Source organism: Schistocerca gregaria, chromosome 2 (assembly GCF_023897955.1).
Source record: "Schistocerca gregaria isolate iqSchGreg1 chromosome 2, iqSchGreg1.2, whole genome shotgun sequence".
Taxonomy (NCBI): Eukaryota; Metazoa; Arthropoda; class Insecta; order Orthoptera; family Acrididae; genus Schistocerca; species Schistocerca gregaria.
Genome location: NC_064921.1, coordinates 505,958,095 through 505,982,826, shown reverse-complemented (window position 1 = coordinate 505,982,826; position 24,732 = coordinate 505,958,095). Strand labels below are relative to the sequence as shown.

Below are 24,732 nucleotides of genomic sequence, written 5' to 3'. Positions count from 1 at the left end.
CAGATCTATTTGTTCCCATTACATCCAATATATTTCCATCATGAGTTCATTCACAGTTATCTGATCTGGGAAGTTTTCAGTGAAGGCATTTAGTTAAGTTTCACAGGATGTCTTATCACACACACCACTAACAGAACTGTAATTTTCCAAATGAATTGTTGGATGACTGCAATATGATTGGGGAACTTATGTACAAGTGAACCGAGGTTTTCTCTGAAGTTTTATGTTACATCTTTAGATGAATCTGGTGAGCTATAGAAGGATCAAATTATCATTTTATGCCCAAACATTCTCAAATCCAACTCCAATTTCTATTTCAGTGGATTTGAATTTCTTTTCTACTATGAAAAGTACACTACTTCCATTTCCCATAAGTCTAGCATTTAAGTGTAACGGTAAATTTTCCCCAATAATCTCACTAATGTCATTAGTACTATGTGAACTTCACTGTTTCACCAGAGTGCTTCAAACTCTGTCACTTTTTTGTGAATGCTTTGGCAGTTAACCACTAGGATTGTATTGCTCTCACCTGTAGGAGGCATTTCTTTGAATCTTACACTGATACTTCTGGGTTTCCCACAACTGTTGTTATCTGGATTGGAAGGAGAGTTGCCTAACTGTGTACACTCCACAATCCACAAACTGTCAGTGCCCTGGCTCTGATGTTGAGTGCAACCTGAGCCATTTAGGGCACCCTACAGTTCTGAACCCTGTGGTTCAAGACCAGGAATTCACAGCCTAGTTTGTCACAGAACTTTTGACATCTCTGGTTCAGTCCTTCCAATTGACTCAAAACGATTTTGCCACAATCAGTTCTGGGGATAATGTGAGCTTCGTTGAAATTCCATGCACAAGACTGGTTTTCCGAACCTACTCTACCATTTGTGGAATGATCCAAGTGTGAGCTCAGAGCCTGACAACAGGCATTATTTGTTCCAATTTTTGCTACAGTCTGCAGTTGGTTGCATCCTGGTCCCTCAGTGGTTGCTGGGATAGCTTCATCAACATGTTTAATGAGGCTCCCAGGCATACACACTGAGTGCAGCTGGTGTCCTCTCCTATCCCTTGCTGCCAGTTCCCTAAGGGGTACCATCATCCATCATTCATATGAACTGATGATGATTAGTAGACCCCTACCCTTTTTCATTTGCCTCTTCTTGCCACTAGACAAAACAGGTTTTCCCAAAACAGGGGAAGTGGGTCCTACTGGCTCAGTCTCAGTTTCAGTGAAAGACAGCTACTCAACTTGGGGAACCTTACAACACCCTGAGTCCTCCTTGTTACCTGTCTACACTGTACAGGACGCCTAGATATACCACCGAAACACCACTTGCGGTCAAATGGGTGAGTAATGACAGATCCTGTACTCTCTGCAGAGGAAACGAGATCTCCAGGAGAGGATAGTACTGGAGATTTTCCAACACACTGATCTGCAGCAGCTGTCAATCAGCCAATCATTTAACAGTAGTTGAGATGATTTTCAGCAGCTTACAAAATTCAACCAACTTATCCAATGTTAAAGAACAGCATTCATTGTGAGTCTGCTTTTGGATGCTGCAATGTATTACAACAGAATGAACGAATAAATTTAAACTGAGCCTTCTGATTATCTTTTATATCTGTTTAGCTGAAAAAGTATTAATTCCCTATAAGAAGTTAAGCAAATATACAAATGATATTTCCATTAAAGTAATAGAAAATTCCGCAGCAAAGAATTACTGTTGTTGTTGTGGTCTTCAGTCCTGAGACTGGTTTGATGCAGCTTTCCATGCTACTCTATCCTGTGCAAGCTTCTTCATCTCCCAGTACCTACTGCAATCTACATCCTTCTGAATCTGTTTAATGTACGCATCTTTTGGTCTCCCTCTACGATTTTTACCCTTTACACTACCCTCCAATACTAAATTGGTGATCCCTCGATGTCTTAGAACATGTCCTGCCAACCGGTCCCTTCTTCTAGTCAAGTTGTGCCACAAGCTCCTCTTCTCCCCAATTCTATTCAATACCTCCTCATTAGTCATGTGATCAACCCATCTAATCTTCAGCATTCTTCTGTAGCACCAAATTTCGAAAGCTTCTATTCTCTTCTTGTCTAAACTATTTATCATCCACGTTTCACTTCCATTCATGGCTACACTCCACACTAATACTTTCAGAAATGACTTCTTGACACTTAATCTAGACTCGATGTTAACAAATTTCTCTTCTTCAGAAACCCTTTTCTTTCCATTGCCAGTCTACATTTTATATCCTCTCTACTTTGACCATCATCAGTTAGTTTGCTCCCCAAATAGCAAAACTCCTTTACTACTTTAAGTGTGTCATTTCCTAATCTAATTCCCTCAGCATCACCCGACTTAATTCAACTACATTCCATTATCCTCGTTTTGCTTTTGGTGACGTTCATCTTATGCCCTCCTTTCAAGACACTGTCCATTCCGTTCAGCTGCTCTTCCAAGTCCTTTGCTGTCTCTGACAGAATTACAATGTCATCGGCGAACCTCAAAGTTTTTATTTCTTCTCCATGGATTTTAATACGTACTCCAAACTTTTCTTTTGTTTCCTTTATTGCTTGCTCAATATACAGATTGAATAACATTGGGGATAGGCTACAACCCTGTCTCACTCCTTTCCCAACCACTGCTTCCCTTTCATACCCCTCGACTCTTATAACTGCCATCTGGTTTCTGTACAAATTGTAAATAGGCTTTCGCTCTCTGTATTTTACCCCTACCACCTTCAGAATTTGAAAGAGTATTCCAATCAACATTGTCAAAAGCTTTCTCTAAGTCTACAAATGCTAGAAACATTGGTTTGCCTTTCCTTAATCTTTCTTCTAAGATATGTCGTAGGGTCAGTATTGCCTCACATGTTCCAACATTTCTATGGAATCCAAACTGATCTTCCCCAAGGACGGCTTCTATCAGTTTTTCCATTCGTCTGTAAAGAATTCACGTTAGAATTTTGCAGCTGTGACTTATTAAACTGATAGTTAGAAAAAATTACTAATTTTTCTAAAACTTTTTGAGGTTAATTTATGATAAATGTAGATAATATAAACTCCTCTGTAAGAGAAAACTAATTGTAACACAATATCTGCTACAATAACTAAATCACAAATGCCAATTTACTACAAACTGATTATGCATGGGACAGTGGTAACTTAAAAAAAAAAAGATGAAACTGGATGTTTATTTGCGTTGATATACATAGATATTCAGCGTGACCTGTTCTTTGGCAGTAACTGTGAATCATAAATGCTGATTTGCTACAAAATAAGTTATCTAAAAACACTCATACCAATAACTTACGAAAATATAGTTTTTTAAGCATCTGAAAATTCCCCAATACCCCATTTCTCAACCAATTGTACAGTGAAATAAGGATAGGCCTACTGTTCTCAAAAATTTTAAAAGAGCACACACAAGTTTAGCCTACAGTATGGGTATATTGTGACAGTCACAAATGTTTAAAATTTCACAGTACATATGAGTGCTGATACAATCAGTGAAAGATTATGCAGAAGTAACGTGAACAGTACAATATGCGAATCTAAAATTTCAAATCAGCATGTTCTCACAAAAGGAAAATTCCCACTGGCTTGCCGAAAAAGAACACTGCAGCATGAGTTTGTCTCAGGAAAAGTCTAGAAAAATTTGCAGTACCAGAAAAGCATGTCTTACGCCTGTTACAACTAATAATGTAATCTTTGTTTGTATTCTATCCCCCCCCCCCCCCCACACACACACAAATTGGTACACCATCTGTGTGCAACATGTTATTAGAAATACTCTTGATAGTTGGACTAAAGGCATCTTAATTGGTGGTAGAACTTTTAACAACCTTTGATTTGCTGTTGACACCATGCTTTTAGCCAGCAGCTACAATGAACTTGCTGAGCTACTAGCGATAGTAAATGATATTAATCCATCATGCTTTTGTTGTTGTAGTCTTCAGTCCAGAGACTGGTTTGACGCAGCTCTCCGTGCTACTCCATCCTGTGCAAGATTCTTCATCTCCCAGTACCTAATGCAACCTACATCCTTCTGAATCTGCTTAGTGTATTCATCTCTTTAATACATTATATATATCAGAATAGTCTCATAAAATCCAAAGTCATGGCAACTAATTGAGAAGCACAGGTTCAAGGCACAGGTCAGTTAGTGGAACTGGAAGTCATGCACTCTTTCATCTATTCTGCGTCAACCATCTGTAACACAGGAAGCTGTTAAAATGAAATGAGAAGACAGATCATGCTAGCATGAGTGGATGTGAAGAAGCTCACCGAGGTCTGCCAGAACAAAGCAGTGATGGCAATAATGAACACCACATAGGTCCTACATACTGAAACACTCATGTTTGCCATCCTCTTTTACAGTTATGAAACATGGACAAGCAGTGTATTGGTGCATTTGAGGTTTGGTGCTGGTCCAGAATGCTGTGTATAAAATGAACTGAAAGAACAGAAGTGTCCATTATTGAGCAACTCAGTATCTCGAGGTCCCATTTTCCTCATGTCAACCAAAAATTCTCCAGTTCTTTGCCAATATTGTGAGAAGAAATAGAGAAAATCTAGAGAAAAAAATCATGGTAGGGAATATTGACAGCAAGAAATCAAGCAGCGAGCAAGTGGCTAGGTTAGATCAAGAATATCTCAGTGCTATTTCCTCAGCAGGTTCTAAGAGGAACTGGTAACCATCTGGGATGGAGATGCTTGGTTCATGTTGGCATGGTGCCCAACAATGAGCACAGTGTTGTTATTGACTGCCCTCTGGTCACTGGAAATAGTTCTAATTTCTGTTCCTTACTATGACACTAACTGTCTTTTAAATGCCTTTTACCTAATTACATTAATTATGAGTCACCTCTAAGAATTGTCATGAGGTCAGTTATTATCTGCACTCATTGCTTGCATGGACAGTAACCTAACCTTACGGGTCAGAAATATTATTTTGAACTTCAGAAATGTTGGAGCTTTTCAGTTTTTTGTGTTAGCAAAATCTTCTTCAGTATTTACTTATTTTCAGCTTGTATTTGCACAAAATAAAATATGTTGTTTTGTAATGCGAACTTTTGATTGCAATTGGATTTGTCTTGATTCACAAAATTTTGCTAGTCAAAGATAATCCCTATTGCATCATGATATAAACTGAGATGAGTGCTTACACAGTGCAAATTTATGAGTTCAGTTTGATCTGTGCTAACTTTTGTGCTACTCCATGATCAACAGCTTTAAACAATTGTCCTGAAGACAGGCATTCATACCCCATCACGAGACATGAATTTTACCAGGTCATCTATATAGAAAGCAAACAAAGTCATTAAGTATTAGGTCACTGAAAATCAGCAGTTCTTAGGTGTTTTGATCCAACTACCAAAACTTTGTGCTAACTTGGTAGTGCCCCTCGCCACTCCACCCCCACCCTCTCCCCCTCAACTTACCTTTTTAAACAGTTGGTGAGCCAGAGCACTGCTGATATCTTCAAGACTCTGGGTCAAGACACCCTGTCCTCATTCCCTCACAACCTCAACACCTTCTCTCCCATCTGCTTCACATGGTCCTCTATAACCCAGCATGCCACCTCCCTGGACATTGATGTTTCCGGACATACCTCTAGTCCAACATTAAAACACACCAACCACCAATAATACCTGCATTTTGACAGTTTCCATCCTTACCTCATCAAAAAATGCCTCCCATACCAAAAAAAATGTTCAAATCGCTCTGAGCACTATGGGACTTAACATCTGAGGTCATCAGTCCCCTAGAACGTACAACTACTTGAACCTAAATAACCTAAGGACATCACACACATCCATGTCCAAGGCAGAGTTCGAACCTGCGACCGTAGCGGTCGCGTGGTTCCAGACTGAAGCACCTAGAACTGCTTGGCCACACCGGCCGGCCCTCCCATACAGCATGGCCACCCAGGCATTGCATATCAGCAGAGACAAGAACTCCCTTGCTGAATATGCTGAAGGTCTGACAAATGCCTTCACAGACAAGCACCATTCTCCAGTCCTAATCTGCAAACACACCTCCCATGCCATATCCCGACACCTCCCCAATCCTCCCATCACCCCCAAGACTCAACTAAAAAGTAGTGGCCCCTTCATCATCCAGTACCACTACATCTACATCTACATCTACATCTACATTTATACTCCGCAAGCCACCCAACGGTGTGTGGCGGAGGGCACTTTACGTGCCACTGTCATTACCTTCTTTTTCTGTTCCAGTGGCCTATGGTTCGTGGGAAGAATGACGGTCTGAAAGCCTCTGTGCGCACTCGAATCTCTCCAATTTTATATTCGTGATCTCCTCGGGAGGTATAAGTAGGGGGAGCAATATATTCGATACCTCATCCAGAAACGCACCCTCTTGAAACCTGGCTAGCAAGTTGCACCGCCATGCAGAGCGCCTCTCTTGCAGAGTGTGCCACTTGAGTTTGCTAAACATCTCCGTAATGCTATCACGGTTACCAAATAACCCTGTGACAAAACGCGCCGCTCTTCTTTGGATATTCTCTGTCTCCTCCGTCAACCCAATCTGGTATGGATCCCACACTGAAGAGCAATACTCTATTATAGGTCGAACGAGTGTTTTGTAAGCCACCTCTTTTGTTGATGGCCTACATTTTCTAAGGACTCTCCCAATGACTCTCAACCTGGCACCCGCCTTACCAACAATTAATTTCATATTATCATTCCACTTCAAATCATTTCGCATGCATACTCCCAGATATTTTACAGAAGTAATTGCTACCAGTGTTTGTTCCGCTATCATATAATCATACAATAAAGGATCCTTCTTTCTATGTATTCGCAATACATTACATTTGTCTATGTTAATGGTCAGTTGCCCCTCCCTGCACCAAGTGCCTATCCGCTGCAGATCTTCCTGCATTTCGCTACAATTTTCTAATGCTGCAACTTCTCTGTATACTACAGCATCATCCGCGAAAAGCCGCATGGAACTTCCGACACTATCTACTAGGTCATTTATATATATTGTGATTAACAATGGTCCTGTAACAGTCCCCTGTGGCACACCAGAGGTTACTTTAACATCTGTAGATGTCTCTCCATTGATAACAACATGCTGAACTGTATCAAGCCTTCTGGAAGTCAAGGAAAATAGCATCAACCTGGGAGCCTGTATCTAATATTTTCTGGGTCTCATAAACAAATAAAGCGAGTTGGGTCTCACACGATCGCTGTTTCCGGACTCCATGTTGGTTCCTACAGAGTAGATTCTGCAGAAGGCCCAGGTACAAGACCCACCCAGTACTTCCTATCCCAGTCCTGTCACAGTTTTATCCTACCCATTAGGGGCCAGGCCATTTGTGAAATCAGCCATGTCATTTACCGGCTCTGCTGCAATCATTGCACAGTTTTTTTATATTGGTGTGACTATCAACCAGCCACTGCCAAACTGCAGCCAAGATTAAAGTAGACCATTCTGTGGTGAAACATGCAGCTGAACATAACACACTTGATTTCAATGACATCTTCACTCTGGATCTTTCCCTCCACCACCAATTTTTGTGAACTGCACAGATGAGAGCTATCTTTACAACACATTCTCTGCTCCTGAAATTACCTTTGCCTCATCCTACAATAACTTACTGTCCCCACACCCTCCACCAGTTTGTGCCCCCTGTCCTATAACCTCCTGCCAGTTGATGTTCCCTCACCCTCATTGTGCTTGCTCTCTGCCAATGCACTCACCAGTCTTTTCCCCTGTCTCCTTCTCTCACATTCCGCTACCCCCTCCCTGTCCCCACAACCTTCCAGTGCTGTGAAAACATTGTTGTGCCACCGTCTATAGTAGTCCCTGCATGCTCCACTAAAGAACACTCTTCTCCTTCCCCACCCATTCTCTACTATCCATCCCCCTTCCCTGTCCCACCACAGATTGCTGCTTTAGTTCAATGCAACAGTTGCAGTCCAGCAAAAGCGACTGAAGATAGCAGTCATGTGAGTGTGAGGTGTGCCTGCTTGTTTGAGTGTGCATATATATATATATATATATATATATATATATATATATATATATATATATATATATGTGTGTGTGTGTGTGTGTGTGTGTGTGTGTGTGTGTGTGTGTTTTCCTTTCTTTTATGAAGAGGCTTTGACCAAAAAGTTAGTGTGTAATAATATTTTTGTTGTTCCTCCCTGCAGCTTAATATGTGAAGTGTATGCTGAGTAGCAGTCTTATCTTTTGCATAGTGGCTGAAGTAAAGTAACACCTATTTATAAAAATGGAAATTAGAAAATGGCCTTAAGTCATAGACCCATCACCTTCCTTTCCATGTTATCAAAAATGTTTGAGAAGACAGTTAACAACATAATATTGAACTTCCTAAGAATAACCTACTAACATCTACTCAGTTTGATTTCCTTAAAGGCTTTTCTACTGAAAATGTGATATAAGATCTCCTGGATTCAGTTTTGTTACAAAACATTATGTGAGAGGATTCAGACCAAATTTGGAAGGGGAAATAAAAATGGCTTATAGCAACCAGAAACAGAGATCAATGTGCACACATTGGATGAGACTCCATGTGTGAAGTTCTTGATTATCCATGTAAATAACAAATTAAAGTGGCAGCAGCACATGGATAAGTTACCTTAGAAGATCAGTTCTGCTTAGAAATCTTCACATGGGATAAACTTCTGGGGCAATGGAGCTATGGTTAAAGAAGTATTTAGTGTACAGAAATATGTGATTAGAGTATTGTATAAAGTTGTTAACAGACCATCTGTTAGAAACTTCATCACTGATCTAGTGATTCTGGCAGTAGAAAATGATGACAATAGTGAATTTATGATGAACTATGCAGTTCACAACCACAGTAGAAGAAGTATAAATAATTTTGCTGCCTATCAAGCCATGAGAATGAAGTTTTCTGTTCTACTGCAACATGAAAGTAAAATAATACCTCATAGACCACTCCCTGTACAAGTTATCAGGATCCTTTGACTCAGGGATGTAAATTCCGCAAAACTCTTAATGTTTGTATTAGGCACACTGCTACTCAGTAAATGTGAAAAAGAAATTAGTATAGTTGTAAGTGACGACGAGAATGCATCATGTTTACCCATCATGTTGTGTTGGTGATCCTTTCACTGTACTGCCTTCAAATGCAAATCTTGAGGTGTATGATTTTTTGTAACTTAGTTACACTGAAGTATGTATAGACTCTTCCAGTCCCATACTGCTACCAACTATGGTAACTGAATCCATACACTGCATTGGAGGCCCTGAGCACTTAATGATCGTGCAGTCTTACTTGGCCCCTGAGTGGAGGAAGCAGAATATTGTTATCAGATTGTAGCATATTTCCTGCTGAGACATGCCCTGTCTCCTTCTCTCAGAACACCCAGCTTATAGCTTATAAAAGAAAGAAACATGTAATGGATTATTGCATTGCAGGTGTGACACAAAAGTTGACAGTGAGTCACTAGAAGGACCAGGTACATCCTCTTTGCTCAGTTCTGTAAATAATATTTACAATCACTACTCACAATGCCGTACGTGAATCGATGCTATATTCACAATGGTTACTTACTATTATAATGCACAGTTCTGTTATGTAGCTGAGGTTGGCAACAAGCAAAAACTCCAGACAGCATGAAGTCAGCTGACTTCCAATGATCACAGAGGGGCCAAGTAAAAGTGTGCAATGTACAATGTTGACATTATTACATATCTATTATTGGTATGAACTACTCAGTATATATAATATGCCATACATAAAACAAAGCAGAACAGTTGTGCCAATACAATTCTAGCAGTACAGGTGCTACTGCCACACTTTCATTCTTATGTCAGTTTGTTAGTTCTGTCTACTGTAAGTCATTTCTGCAATTAATCATAATGATGTGGAACAAATCAATTTTAATTTCACAGTACACATTCATACTTAAATGTGGCTATACGTTGATCAAATGCATTCTCTCTCTCTCTCTCTCTCTCTCTCTCTCTCTCTCTCTCTCTCTCTCTCTCTCTCTCTCTCTTCTTCCCCTGAATGTCTGCTTTTGTGAGTTCAAAATGCATATCCATCACCTTTCACACATTTCAAAATTATAAAGTCTTCTACCATAAAGAAGGATTTGTCAAGGAGAAACGTTTTCAGTTTGTTTTCAGATTTAACTTTGGTATTTATCAGACTTTTTATACATTGGGTAAGTGATCAAAGATTTTGGTGGCACATTTATTCCAGTGGTTTTCAAATTATGCATCCAACAAATTGAGTACTGACTGTAACTGTTCTTTAAATACTCTCTATTTTTCCCTTGCATCCCCAGTTTAATATGTCACAGTAATGAGTACGTCAATAACATGAAAAAAAATGTGGGCAGAATAAAAACAATTGATCTAAACTTCTTATAGGAGTGGCACACGCAATTGTATTGTGTCTGCAACAGTATTGAGCATGGTTAAGCCTGTCTCCTATTCCTTACCATTTTATTCATAATGTTTCACATATTGTGTAACACACACACCTCATATTGATCCTCTTAATTTGTAATCGCCATCTGTTGTAGATCACAGATATAGCTAAAAAGTTCCCAAACTGTTCAGTATCCAGATTTCAGACAAGTGAGTGTCTAGTGTTGTAACTGAAAAGGAGAGGTATCCCAAGGAGGTTGAAGATTATTTTGTGCAGGAAATCAGGAATAACTCCAGTATATCAACTGGCATGTTATTGCCAACAATAATTTTCTGTCGTCAATTACACACATTGCTGGAAAGACTCCATTTTGTGTCCTATCGTAGCTGACACTTCCAGGCTGAGATTACTCACATTGTTGGAAAGTCTCGATTTTGTGTCCTATCATAGCTGACACTTCCAGGCTGAAAATAATGAACACTGGTGAGTACAAAGCCTCTGGTTTACTGTATCACTGTATACAGACAACAGTTCCTTCACTCTTAAGAGTGCATATTGTAGAGTACTTTGCTAACATTGGATCCAGTATTTCATCTCAGTGTAAAATTATTTATGTGAATATATCTCAGTGAGTTTTTGAATTGTGTTTCACGTGAATAATCATTATAAATAATGTATTTCTATGGCTAGAGGCTCAGATTCATGTGTTATGGCTTACAGCCTGCTTGCTTTTTGATAATGGCTTGAAGGTGAATGTTGGTAACAAAAATTTTAAAATGTGTAGACAACCACTATCTGGTGTGATAAATTTCAGGTAACCCTTCTCTCTCTTTTTCTCTCTCTCTGAATGTTGGTAACAAAAATTTTAAAATGTGTAGACAACCACTATATGGTGTGATAAATTTCAGGTAACCCTTCTCTCTCTCTCTCTCTCTCTCTCTCTCTCTCTCTCTCTCTCTCTCTCTCTATATCTATCTATCTATCTATCTATCTATCTATCTATCTATCTCTGTGACACCCACCTCCCTATCCACTACTGACATGACTGACATGCACCAGTTCAGGGCACAAGTCTGTTACAAAATAATGCTGTAATTTTTATCACGTGGTTAACAGTAAGTAACTCTCACGGTAGCTGGGCTTCAACATAGTAGCTGTCACATCTGCTGTGGCAGAAAAATGATAACCTTACCCTTTAAAGTTAGTACCATTAGGTATTCAGTATAATGAAAGAGACATATTGAAGGAAAATATGTGGTGATCAATGAGGAAAGACATCCATTCAGCACATATGTTGGTTTGTTATAGTAAATTACACAGATTATTTGTACTTGATGGGAGCTAAATGCTGGAGAGATTATTTGTACTTGATGGGAGCTAAATGCTGGTAACTGTGTACATCATTTCCATGTGATGCCTTTCATCAGCTCCTAATGTAATACTTTTGCTGCATTTACTTTTGTGCTTTATGAATATTTTTGTAAAGAACATTTCCATAAAATTGTAATACATCTTTATTCTTTAGACTGTACTACCAAAGTTTTGGGAAGAATTGCATTTGGAGGATCATGCTTTGTGGTCTGCATATTACCACAGTATCGAGTGTGAAACGAACTTACCTTCAAAAATAGTGAAGAAAATTTCACCTTTCCAGCGAGTCCTTGTTATGCAAGCTCTGCGCCCAGACAGATTACTTTCAGCTATGTCTCTATTTACATTACAAGTCTTAGGTGAGTACTAACTATCAAGAATATATAGGAGCAGGAAAAACGTTGTTTTATTTTATATCCAAATTTGGTGTTATTTTTTGCCACACTCAGTCTTATTTTTTGCCAGATTTGTTACTATTTTTGCAAATTAGTTAATACCTTTGCCCAATTTTTTATTAGTTATTTGCCAAATTCTGTGTGCTTTCTTTTTATCGAATTCGGTGTATTTTTACCAAGTTTGTGGTCTTTTTTGCCACATTTCCTATAATTTTCTGCCAAATTTGGTACTGTTTTTGCCAGGTATAGTGTAATTTTTGCCAAATTCAGTGATTAAATTGCCAAATTTGAATTTCTCAATACTTGGTATTACTTTTTGCCAAATTCGGCATTATTTTTTGCCAAATATTGTGTTTATTTCTGTCAAATTGTGTGTTTTATTGCCAAATTTGATATATTTTTTGTCAAATTTGATGTCATTTTGCCACATACGTTATTAGTTTTCTGCCAAGGTTGGTGTTCTATTTACTAACTACAGGGTAACATTGTTTTTGCCAAACTCGGTGACTTTTGTTTGCCAATTTCCATGTTTTTCTTAAAATATTCTGTTATTTTTTGTGAAATTCAGTGCTACTTTTTGCCAAGTTTGGTGTAATTTTTTTGCCTAACTCAGAGTTACTTTTTTGCTTAATTTCGCTCTTATTTTTTTTGCCAACTTAGTACTTTTTTCTAAATTTACTGGTATTTTTTGTCTAATTCAACATTATTTACTACCAAATTCAGTGTTGTTTAGTTTTGCAAATTCAGTGTTGTCAATTTTGCCAAACACAGTTTTTTTGTCAATTTTTATGTTGTTTGTGCCAAATTCAGTGGTTTGTTTTGCATAATACCGTGTTATTTTTTCTCGTTGTGGTGCTATTTTATTTTCATTGTCGCATCAAAATCTGTTATGTGGGAAATCAGCAGCAAATATAAGATTATACACAAATGTCAGCATTGAGGAGATTAGAAGTGACTTTTCAGTTACTGTTGGTTACAAATATGAGAAATTTTCTGTCCCCAAATTTATAACATTTTTATATGACAAAATTAAAAATTTCACGATATCTCAACAAAATTGCCAAATTCCTGTTATTTCGCCAAAAACTGCTAATTGTGCATCACTTTTTGTGTAATCTATTCTGTGAAATTTTCCTGTCCGTAAGGGTATTACATGATAGCATTACATGTATTGCTACATATTTTTCTCTTTAGCTCAAAAGAAGAATTGTGAACAGTCATTTGCTCATCTCATGATGTGTATTTACTAACCATTATGATTTTATTATGTAATTTAATTTATAGTAATATTAGCTAATGAGATACAGTTGATTGCTAATAATGAAATGATTTTTACTGTGAATGAGCAGCTATGCTTTCTGAGAAAAACTTATGATCAGAGTTACAAACTTTTATATAATGGACTAAATGATTCCCTTGGATTTGCGTGTTGGACCAGTGTACAAGACGTACTATTTGAGCTACCCCAAAAGCAATTCCCAACTATATAGTTTATACAAAATATGTATGTATGTATTCTTTTTTTGTGTATTCATGTCAGTAATGTTGTCTAAATCAGTCTGTATTTGTAGCCACATATAACCCCAGGAATTTAATAGAGCCCATTTGTGCTGAGTCTTTAGTTTGTGACCTATTTTAATTTCATGATATTCTGACTGTTTTGTCTTGAACTGTACCATATGGATTTGCAAGATTTCAGGATCAAGCTATTTCCCAGGAATCTAAGTTTTTGTGCTATTAACTGCTTCACAATTTTCAATCAATATAGATGTATTATCTGCAAACAAAACTGACAGATGGGAAATACATTTACTTAGAACAAAAATCAGATACATACTAAAATGGAATGTTGAGAATCACCTGGCATTATTGTTGTCCATTTAGAACAATTATATTCATTGCACTTGTATATATAATTACTTTTTGTCTTCTGTATAAAGCTGTAATGTAAGCCACTGTAAAAAACTGTCCTAAACCCATGCCTTTATGCTTCTTCTTTGCTGGAAACAAAAGTGATATTTTAAAACAATCTTATATTTTGAAATAAATTTTTATGCCCTGATAGTAGCCTAACCACTTTCTGTATGCTTTCCACAACACACTAAGGAGAGAGGGAGAGCAACAGAATCTTTTTTGATACTTCTTATTAATAAAGAGAAAGTTAATTGCTTGAAAAGATAATCTGCTACATTTACTTGTTATTCCAGATCAATTGTAGAGAGTATTGCGATATTTGACCTAGATTTACAGTGTTGTCCTGTTCCTACATAATTATGTGGAAACCAAAACTCCCCGTGATCGCAGATTTTCTATGGCCTGCTTCAGTCACTATGGCTCTAAAAAATAATTTGCCTATTTATGAGTAAGACTGTTATGATAAGTTAACAAAATTAATATTAGTAGCATTGATTCAAACATCTGAGAAGCATCTAATAAACAACATACCTTTCTCCTTGAAATTAATACAAGAGGCAAATAAAATTTACAGCCATGATTGGCAGTTGCATGTAGTATAAAAATGTGATAAAATTGTAATAAACAGTCATGACCCATAATGTAGGCCCATCGTTAGCACACTATGCTTACAGCAGCAATAGAAACAGTGGAGCGGCCTCAGCTGCTAGATGATGCTGACCATTAGCACTGTTTACAATGGTTCCTTACAAGGCCAGAGACATAATGTTTAACATTCTACAAGACTCAAAATAGGATGAGTTAAAAATGTAACTAAAAAAAGAGTTAAAGCTTAAACATCCACTCACAGTAAAATGTTAGATAAATTGTAATAACTTGCTCCCAAATAGACCTCTGCAACGTATGATATGTAGGACATAATGAAGTTGATTGAAAGCAGCATCTTGAAACACAAAAAAGCCCCAGGCACAGTGGGCTCACAAAAATAGAGCCAAGAAAGCATGGTTGACACAGGGCCAGGGCCAAAAAACAAATTGATGGAGGTAGAATATCAGGGCATTTAAGAACCACAACAGCCTGTCATACAAGAAATATAGGTATTCAGTGTAAATTCCTTTTGTTCATTCAACAGTTTGTGGGGTCATATTTCTTATTCCTGTAGATCTCAATTTCTTCCAAAAGGTTCAATAGATGACTCTTCAGCACAAGTTATTTTTTTGTTGTTGTAGTATACGTGTGTACAGTCATACATTATTCAAATGCATTTATGTTCTGCAGATATGTATGTTCCCTAAATCTAATAGTAAGTTTTCTGTCTGTCTGTCTGTTCAATATAAAATTTCTTACTGACATCAGAATGAGTTTGACGATGCCCAAATTGAGAAATTTATTATGTTTGCTGCCTATCTTGTGTCTAAGCCACAGTGTCAGAGTATTATTTATTTCAAAGCTGCATATGATGTTTGTGTTTTTCAGTTGCTTCTCTAGCTGATGAGAAACTTGCCCATAATATGTCACATGGACAAAATTTTTGTTACTTTTCATTGCTTTCTGTTCGCTTGTGTATTTGTGTTCTTCTTTATCTTATTATGTGGTCTCATGACAGAGCTCACTATGTATCCATTCCCATGGCTGTTTCGTTTTGATATATTTAGTTACTTATATATAAGGCTCTTTTTGTATTGTATTGGATGACAGGCTTTGGCATGAGTAATGTTATTGACACATGTAGGTTTTGAATAAATGCTGAACATAATGTCTATTTTCATGATCATCAGGTCTAAATAGTTAATAGAGTTATTTTTATCTGTTTCAATGTTAAAGTTATTAATTTATATTAGTGCTCTTCTCATAAATATGAACACACTGTTTTAAGTCAAGCTGATGATAGTTGTAATGACCAAACTGGTCATTGAATAAAACAAATATTTGCAGTCACAGAAAATGAGAAAGACAAGGTAGAGGCAGGGATAGGGAAGAGAAAGGGGATTTGGGTGGCAAAGGTGTGGAGAGGGAAGGACAGGAGGGGAAAGGAATAGAAATAGGTATAGAAATATGATGAATTCACAACATTGGTACAGACAGGAGAAATGATAAGCTGTTCATAATAAAAAGGGAGACAGTAGACAAGACAGAATATACTAGTATTATCTATTCTTTATTACAGTTACATATGTTTCTTTCTCAGATCTATTGCTGTTCAGCTGTTTCTTTCGTTACTTACATGAATCACCTCTTGCTCACTAATTTAGTGGGCATGTACATATTTTTTACACTGCTCTAAGTACTGGCTTCATTAACTGCTCATCCAATATTTTTCTTTCCAGATAGCTAATAGCCATCAGTTTACTAGTATTTCCTTTAAATATTTCACAACACTGTTGCTCCACCCAGCTTCCATATGTCATTTTAGAATATTTTGCCTAACTTTCCTGCACAAAACCAGTCGACAAATGTCATATTTCTCGCACATGACTGACTCATAGACCCTATGTGATCTTTTCTTTCCCATTACTGTCATTGGGATTAATTATCATTTTTAATATCTTCAGAGTACCATGTCCCTGAAGTAGTTTTTCACGCTCTTGCTTTTAGTTATCCCATATAGATGTTTGTTTCCCATCTTTGTCTCCAGTATTTACCTTCCTATTTTATTTTCAGTTCTTTCTCTATTGATTATCCCATTGCTACTCACCATGTAGTGGAGATGCTGAGTTGCAGATAGGCACAACAAAAAGACTGCCAGAAAGTGATCTTTCAACCGACAAGGCCTTCGTCCGAAATAGACAACACAGACACACACACACACACACACACACACACACACACACACACACACACAATGCAAACCAACTCACACACATGTGACCACAGTCTCTGGCCAGGCAGCGAGCAGTGGGGCATGATCGGAGAAGCAACTGGATGGCAGAGGAAAGGAGGAGGCTGGAGTGGGGAAAGGGAGGGATACCAGGGTAGTGGAGGGGTACGATGAAGTGCAGCTTGTGGGAGCATACAGGGATGAAGTGGAGAGACAGTAGTGCAGTTAGATGCAGTTGGGAGGCAGAGGATGGAGTGGGGGGCAGGGGTTAGCAGAAAAGGGGAGAATTAAAAAGACTGTGGGTGCATTAGTGGAATGGAGGACTATGCAGTGCTGGAATGGGGGCAGGGAAAAGGCTACATGGGTCCATACAATGAATAATGAAGGTTGAGAACAGGAAGATTATGGGAATGTAGATTGTATTGTTGGGCAGCATGCTCAGCAATAATATGGCCCAGCTGTTTCTTGGCCACAGTTTGTCAGTGATCTTTCATGCAGACAGACAGCTTGTTGGTTGTCATGCCCATGACGAATGCAGCACAGTGGTGGCAGCTTAGCTCGTAGATCACATCACTAATAGCCCTGACTTTGATGGGACAGGACTTGCATCTAGGTCTATTACAGAGACATGAGCCATGAGGCAAGGGGTTGGGAGCAGGGGTTGTGTAGAGATGGATGAGGATATTGTTTAGTTTCAGTGTGTGGCGGAATACCACTGTGGGAGGGGTGGGAAAGATAGTGGATAGGATATTTCTCATTTGGGGGTGTAGGGGAATGCTCCTCTGTGGCCAGATGGTGTGACTCTGGGAGGTGGCAGGTGACTGGAGAGATAAGGCATGAGAGATCTGATTTTGTACAAGATTGGGAGAGTAATTACAGTCCGTGAAGGCATGAGTGAGACCATTGGTATATTTTGAGAGGGACCACTTGCCACTACAGATGTAACAGCCAGGGGTGGTGAGGTGGGATTTGAGGGCCTTCTTAGTGTGGAATGGGTGACAGCTGTCGAAGTAGAAGTATTGCTGGTGGTTGCTAGGTTTGATGTCGATGGAAGTACTGTTGTAGCCCTCTCTGAGGTGGAAGTCAACATCAAGGAAGGTGGCTTGCTGGGTTGAGTAAGAGCAGGTGAAATGAATGGGGGTGAAAGTGTTAGGGTTCTAGAGGAATGTGGATAAGGTGTCCTCACCCTCTATCCAGATTATGAAGATGTCATCAGTGAACCAGGTAAGGGATTTGAGATTATGAGTTTTAGGAAGGCTTCCTCTAGGTGGCCCATGAATAGGTTGGCATAGGATGGCACGATTTGGGTGCCTATAGCCATACCTCAGATTTGTTTGTAGTTAATACCTTCCAAGTAGAAGTTATTGTGGGTGAGGATATAAATGTTCATGGTGAGTAGGAAGGATGTTTTAGGTTTGGAATCCAATGGGCATTGGGAAAGGTAGTGTCAGTAACAGTAAGGCCACGGGCATTAAGGATGTTAGTGTAAAGGGAGACGGCATCAGTGGTAACGGGCACGGCACCAAGTGGTGAAGGAACAGGAACAGTGAAGGAACAGGAACTGTGGAGAGTCGGTGGAGGAAATTGTTGGTATCTTTTACGTAGGAGAGTCAGTTGGCTACCCTCCGCAGCCAGAGACTGTGGTCATGTGTGTGTGTGTGTGTGTGTGTGTGTGTGTGTGTGTGTGTGTGTGTGTGTGTGTGTGTTAGTTACCTATTTCCGATGAAGGCCTTGTTGGCCAAAAGCCCACTTTCTGACAGTCTTTTTCTTGTGCCTGTCTGAAACTCAGCATCTCTTTCTCATGGTAAGTAACAAGTATTCTCTTCATAATATTGTTACATTGATTTTCCATTGTTTGATTATCCCACTGCACATTCACCCAAGTTTGTTTATATTCTCCTTCCCACCATATAATTATTTCCAGTTCCTAACCTAATATCTGATCTTTGCTTCATTTACTTTTTCATTTTAAGAAACTGTCCATAGTTTAAATTAGTTTCTTGCTTTTCCATGGATCACAGTTGGCAACAGCTTGCCATGGTGTGGAACACATCAGGAAGCTAACACATAAAAAAAAAAAAAAAAAAAAAAAAAAAAAAAAAAAAAAAAAAAAAAAAAAACTTAACCCCTACCGAACCACATACATGCTATCTTCTCAGTAATTCACTGGTGTAGTAGAAGCAGTTGTCAAGTAGAAATGATTAAATGCTTTCAGTTTATTTCCAAAGCTTTCATTCTTTACAAACACCTATAATTCACAAGGGGGGGGGGGGGGCTAAATCTTTTTGTAACTGCATACTTTGCTCCTTTTTGTGCAAAAGTAAAGTTCAGTTATGGATCTTGGATATTATCATCATTCCTGGTGTTATATTTATGGATGCTACTATTACTTGTGAACTGTATTTGAATCGTCACATCAAACTTCACAGGAGAACAAATGTGTTGTGAGTTACTTTTTATGGAAACAGCAGTTTGACAGGTACACTTTATTCCTTTCTTTGCTACTAGTTTTGGAGTTACAGTCCTATTCTGAAATTCTCGTGGGTAAAAATAAGACACATCAAGTGAGCTTCAGTATAAAGATTGAAAGCATTATACTGCCATTCAATGGATCCCTGTAAGGCATAAAATGAAGTCTGATTACAGGTACCTGTGTAATCTGCTAAGCAATTAGCTATATTTTATCATAGAAGTAAAACAGGTATGACACACTTGAAAGAAAAATTACAATAAACAATACAATCTAAATAAAATATATAATAAACATACTGTATAGTGTTCAGAGCAGAACGTCATTTCATGGCTATATATTTGATGTAAAAATCATAGAATGCATCTTACATCCAAGCTTAATATAAAATATGGAGGTGATAGTATGGAAAACTTAGTGCTTAGCACAGTAGGAGATGTAACGTTTGGTCATATAATGCACCATCAATGAGACTTTTATGTATGTGAAACATTGAAATATGTACTGAGATTTGACAGTACCATATGAGTCTTTGGATCATGCAGAATGAAGGAAGAGAACGCTTCAGATTTGGGTTAATATAAATGGTATCCAGATGCACTTTTGCTGATGTTTGTTAATTAGGGATAGATACCCAGTACAATGAAACAGGCTGTATTGGGTCATGTGGAGTACTCGATACAGCAGTTTCATAGTATGCGATACACGCTAAAACAGATGTGGGTAGTGCATAAGGACTCTTAGTGAATAAGGTCACTTTGTGCAACAGTGTGAAATAGTTGTAACAAAAATATTAAACTGTGTCACAGACCAGTTAATGTATGTTCTTAATCAGGTAAAGTAATGTACATGTAAAATAAGTCATTATCGCTTTGATATGAATTTCGAGATGTTTTTAAGATAAAGTACAAGTTGTGGAATCAGTGTTAATAGTGTATAAATGTTGGTAACCTTTTTCATTCAGTTTTGTGTTATAATTCAATTACTATAAATCATTGTTTACCTTAACACAAACTAACTGTGTAAACCATTAATTTTGGAAAACCTTAACATGTATGTATCTTTGCAAATCAGTCAACATATTCTTGCAGAAATCACCGACTAAAAATCTGCAATTAAACTCGTAATTAATGCTCCTGGAACATTCTGTAGAGAAATTCAGTGCAGTGTCCACATATTAAGAAAACTAGTGAATATTCATTCAAACTGGAGACGTAACTTGATTCAGAAAGACAGTTTGTATCATAAATAATGTTAGAAGAATGATTCATTAATTTTTTGTAACAGGATTTAAAGATTTTGTGATGTACGTAATTATTCCACAGTTTAGCCTTCAAATGTTGTAAAAAGTCATTTTGAGCGTTTGAATTGTAATTTGATGTTGAAGAAATGTTACCAGCTCAAAATTGTTTCATAAAATCACATAATTAATTAAATTACATAAAGATATTCGAGAATGTTCTGGACTGAATAATAAGAATTTAATTGTTAACTGTATGTATGTTTCAAAATTGCACTTGTAAAAGATCATTAATTTTGGAAATATGCATTACCATTGACTTGTTTTAATTTCTACTAAAACTCTGTAATATCAGTTTTGCTGGAATTAACTTATTGCCATTGTAACATCAAACATGAAATAACATAATAATGTCAAAGAACATAATTGTTAAAAGGTGTATAAATACACCCTGTCCAAAGCCTTGGAGAGAACGCAGTTGGAGTACTATCTTTCACAACTTCCTGGGAATGTGTGAGAATGACAGTCAAAGTACGGTTATGTATTATTTTTTTAATTTTTTTAAATTTATAGAAAATTTGAGTATGTTGGAAAATTAGCATAGTGTGCTGACTAATTGGAGGACTGCAAAAAGCCTAGTAGCTTAAGAGCCAAATGGAATTCTAACTACATTAAATAAGAAGAACAATATAGATACAATGCAAACAAAACAGTGAACAAAAAATTTTGTCCTCTCTATTAACCATGGTAACCATGGTAGTAAAGCTACCATAAAAAATATGTCTTCCAGTGTGCTGCTAACTCCAGACCTCCCATCATATTTTGTAAGTTAGCACACATAGACAAATGATTGTCTGAGGGGAAAGTGTTCAAACAAAATATGGCACCCTCATATGCCAGTCTATATACATACAGGTATCAAAGTCTGTTGTCTGATTCAGTTTTGTTAATCATATCTTCCTAATCATGAATGATAGCCAAGACACTCGCGTCTCCTTTCTCCACAATCTTAATACTTTCTCTGATATTGAGTTCACCTGGTCCACCTTAGATCAACTCAAAAAGATACCTTCCTTGAAACTGCCTGTCATCTCTCAGATGGCTCTATAAAAACATTGACCTATCAGTCATCAACAATATCACCACTCTGGTAGCTGCAGATCCTCCCACTTCAAAAACCTGTACATTCTTACAAGCCAGAGGTAGCAGTGATGAATCATTTCTTGCTTAATGTGCCATAAACTTAACAAGCTCTTTGTGTATGGGTGCTTCCTCATAGCAGATCACCAGTGCTATATCAATCTATATGCTTATGAATATAATAGAGGGAAACATTCCACGTGGGAAAAATTATCTAAAAATAAAGATGCTGTAACTTACCAAATGAAAGCATGTCTGCTTGTGTCTGTATATGTGCGGATGGATATGTGTGTGTGTGTGTGTGTGTGTGCAAGTGTATAACTGTCTCTTTTTCCACCTAAGGTAAGTCTTTCCGCTCCCGGATTTGGAATGTCTCCTTACCCTCTCCCTTAACACCCACATCCTTCCGTCTTTCCCTCTCCTTCCCTCTTTCCTGATGAAGCAACCGTGGGTTGCAAAAGCTTGAAATTTGTGTGTGTGTGTGTGTGTGTGTGTGTGTGTGTGTGTGTGTGTGTGTGTTTATTGTCTCCTTTCAACATACCAATGCTTTCGTTACAGCATCTTTATTTTTAGATAATATATATGCTTAATATTACAATCACATAAAGTAAGTAGCTATACAGAAGCACACCCTTAATACCTCATAGGCTGCAAGTTCTTTGGCTGCCTTTCATTATGTGGACATGACCACTAACCAGCTGTCTACACATATGAATGACTTCTACCAAGCTGCAACTGAACCATTGTTGGCCACATAAGGCCAAGCTGTGTTGTTGAGCACGTGATTGACTCCAAAAGTAGCTTCAAAACCTGTTCCATTAAAGCAGTGAGAAAGAGTATAATGTTACATTAAAATTGCCATTTTTCTTGTATAAACAGCAGGAGTCTGAAACAGATTACACCAAACTCCAGTTTTTCAACTTTTTTATTGTTTTCAAATGAAGAGGTTTTTAAAAATGACTTAGTTCCACAGATTCTGAAAATTACTTTCTAAATTCCATATCTTATTAGTTTTTTTCATACTTCATGGATATACATCTGTAATAAATGAAAACGTAGAGCTTAGTTGCCCCCCCAACATTGAAAGAGACTGTAGACACAGTCAGAACACTAAAAAGCAACAAAACATCGGGGAGAAGTGGAATAACAGCTGAACTACTTAAGAAGGGAGCAGATAGAATTGCAAAATAAGTACACAAACTTGTGACCATCATTTGGAATGATGAAAGAATGGCATCTGAGTGGAAAGAAGTGGTCATAGCAACAATCCATAAAAAGGGTGATACATATATAAATAAAGAAGAATGGAGAAATAATAGATACATCTCATTAATTTGTACAGCCTACAAGTGTTCCCAAGATTCACCAGAAAAGATTGGAATCTTATTTAAAACAGATAGTAGAGGAGAAGCAAGCAGGATTCCACTGATCTGATATGTGCATTGAAAGAAGTTGCATCATAATGTTGAGAAGACAACAAAACAGTGGCAGTATTGTTTATTGATTTTAACAAAGCCTACAATAATATAAACAGAGAAAAGTTGTAGGAGAAAATGCAGAAGTCTGGAATACCAAAGAGCATTGCAAGTCTTACTAAAGTTGCACTGGAAGGCTCAAAAGGCATATTGGAAATGGGTGGAGAACATTCTGTGGCTTTCGACATAAAATCAGGAGTGAGGCAAGAAGGTGGAATATCACTGAGGGAGAAGTTCGGGTTGGTTACACCAAACAACACCTATTTAGCAGTAGTTCATTTATTCACCTAAACACAAGCAAGGCTCACAAAGAACTGAACATGGCGGAACAGCCTAAAGACAATGCTCAGAGTCCAAAGATGATGCTCAGAGTCCAAAGACTAATGGATATTGATGCTGGTGTCAACCTCATTGGTGCCACATCACCATTCTTGTTGAATGTAATAATACAGGAAGCTCTGGATGCAACAAGTGAAGCAGAGGAGGGAAATAGCATAGGAAAAGGAAATGATAATACTGGCCTTTGGGGGCAATGGAGAATTAATTGCTGAAAATCTAGATGACCTGAAAATACTCACTAAAAAGCTGTTTCAAAAACTAAGGAACTTGGATTAGAGTTAAATGATGAGAAAACATCATTTGTGAGGGCAGAAAGAAATTATAAGATAAATAGATGGGAAACCATAGAGATTGATGATGATGTGTCTGAAGAAACAAGATAGTTTAGATATCTGGGGGTCGGAGTAAAAAACAGAAATGATGAGGAACAAGAAACGGAAGCAAGGATAAAACTGGAATCCAGAACATCATATTCACTCAACAAACTACTGTCATAAAAAATTTTTATCAAGAGAAACCAAAACAAGGATAAATAAAATCATAATGAGACCAGTATTATTATCTGGGGCAGAAATATGGAGAATACACTCCTGGAAATGGAAAAAAGAACACATTGACACCTGTGTGTCAGACCCACCATACTTGCTCCGGACACTGCGAGAGGGCTGTACAAGCAATGATCACACGCACGGCACAGCGGACACACCAGGAACCCAGTGTTGGCCGTTGAATGGCGCTAGCTGCGCAGCATTTGTGCACCGCCGCCGTCAGTGTCAGCCAGTTTGCCGTGGCATACGGAGCTCCATCGCAGTCTTTAACACAGGTAGCATGCCGCGACAGTGTGGATGTGAACCGTATGTGCAGTTGACGGACTTTGAGCGAGGGCGTATAGTGGGCATGAGGGAGCCCGGGTGGACGTTACGCCGAATTGCTCAACACGTGGGGCGTGAGGTCTCCACAGTACATCGATGTTGTCGCCAGTGGTCGGCAGAAGGTGCACGTGCCTGTCGACCTGGGACCGGACCGCAGCGACGCACGGATGCACGCCAAGACCGTAGGATCCTACACAGTGCAGTAGGGGACCGCACCGCCACTTCCCAGCAAATTAGGGACACTGTTGCTCCTGGGGTATCGGCGAGGACCATTCGCAACCGTCTCCATGAAGCT

General features: G+C 38.2%; 1 protein-coding gene across 1 annotated transcript in view; it reads left to right on the top strand.

Moving 5' to 3' along the window:
* The window catches only part of LOC126328907 (cytoplasmic dynein 2 heavy chain 1), a 906,666-nt gene that overhangs the window by 790,277 nt on the left and 91,657 nt on the right, over positions 1–24,732 (top strand). The window contains exon 65 of the mRNA XM_049996078.1: positions 11,929–12,133. Coding sequence (XP_049852035.1) covers positions 11,929–12,133 — 205 coding nt within the window. The remainder of the gene's footprint in view (positions 1–11,928; positions 12,134–24,732) is intronic.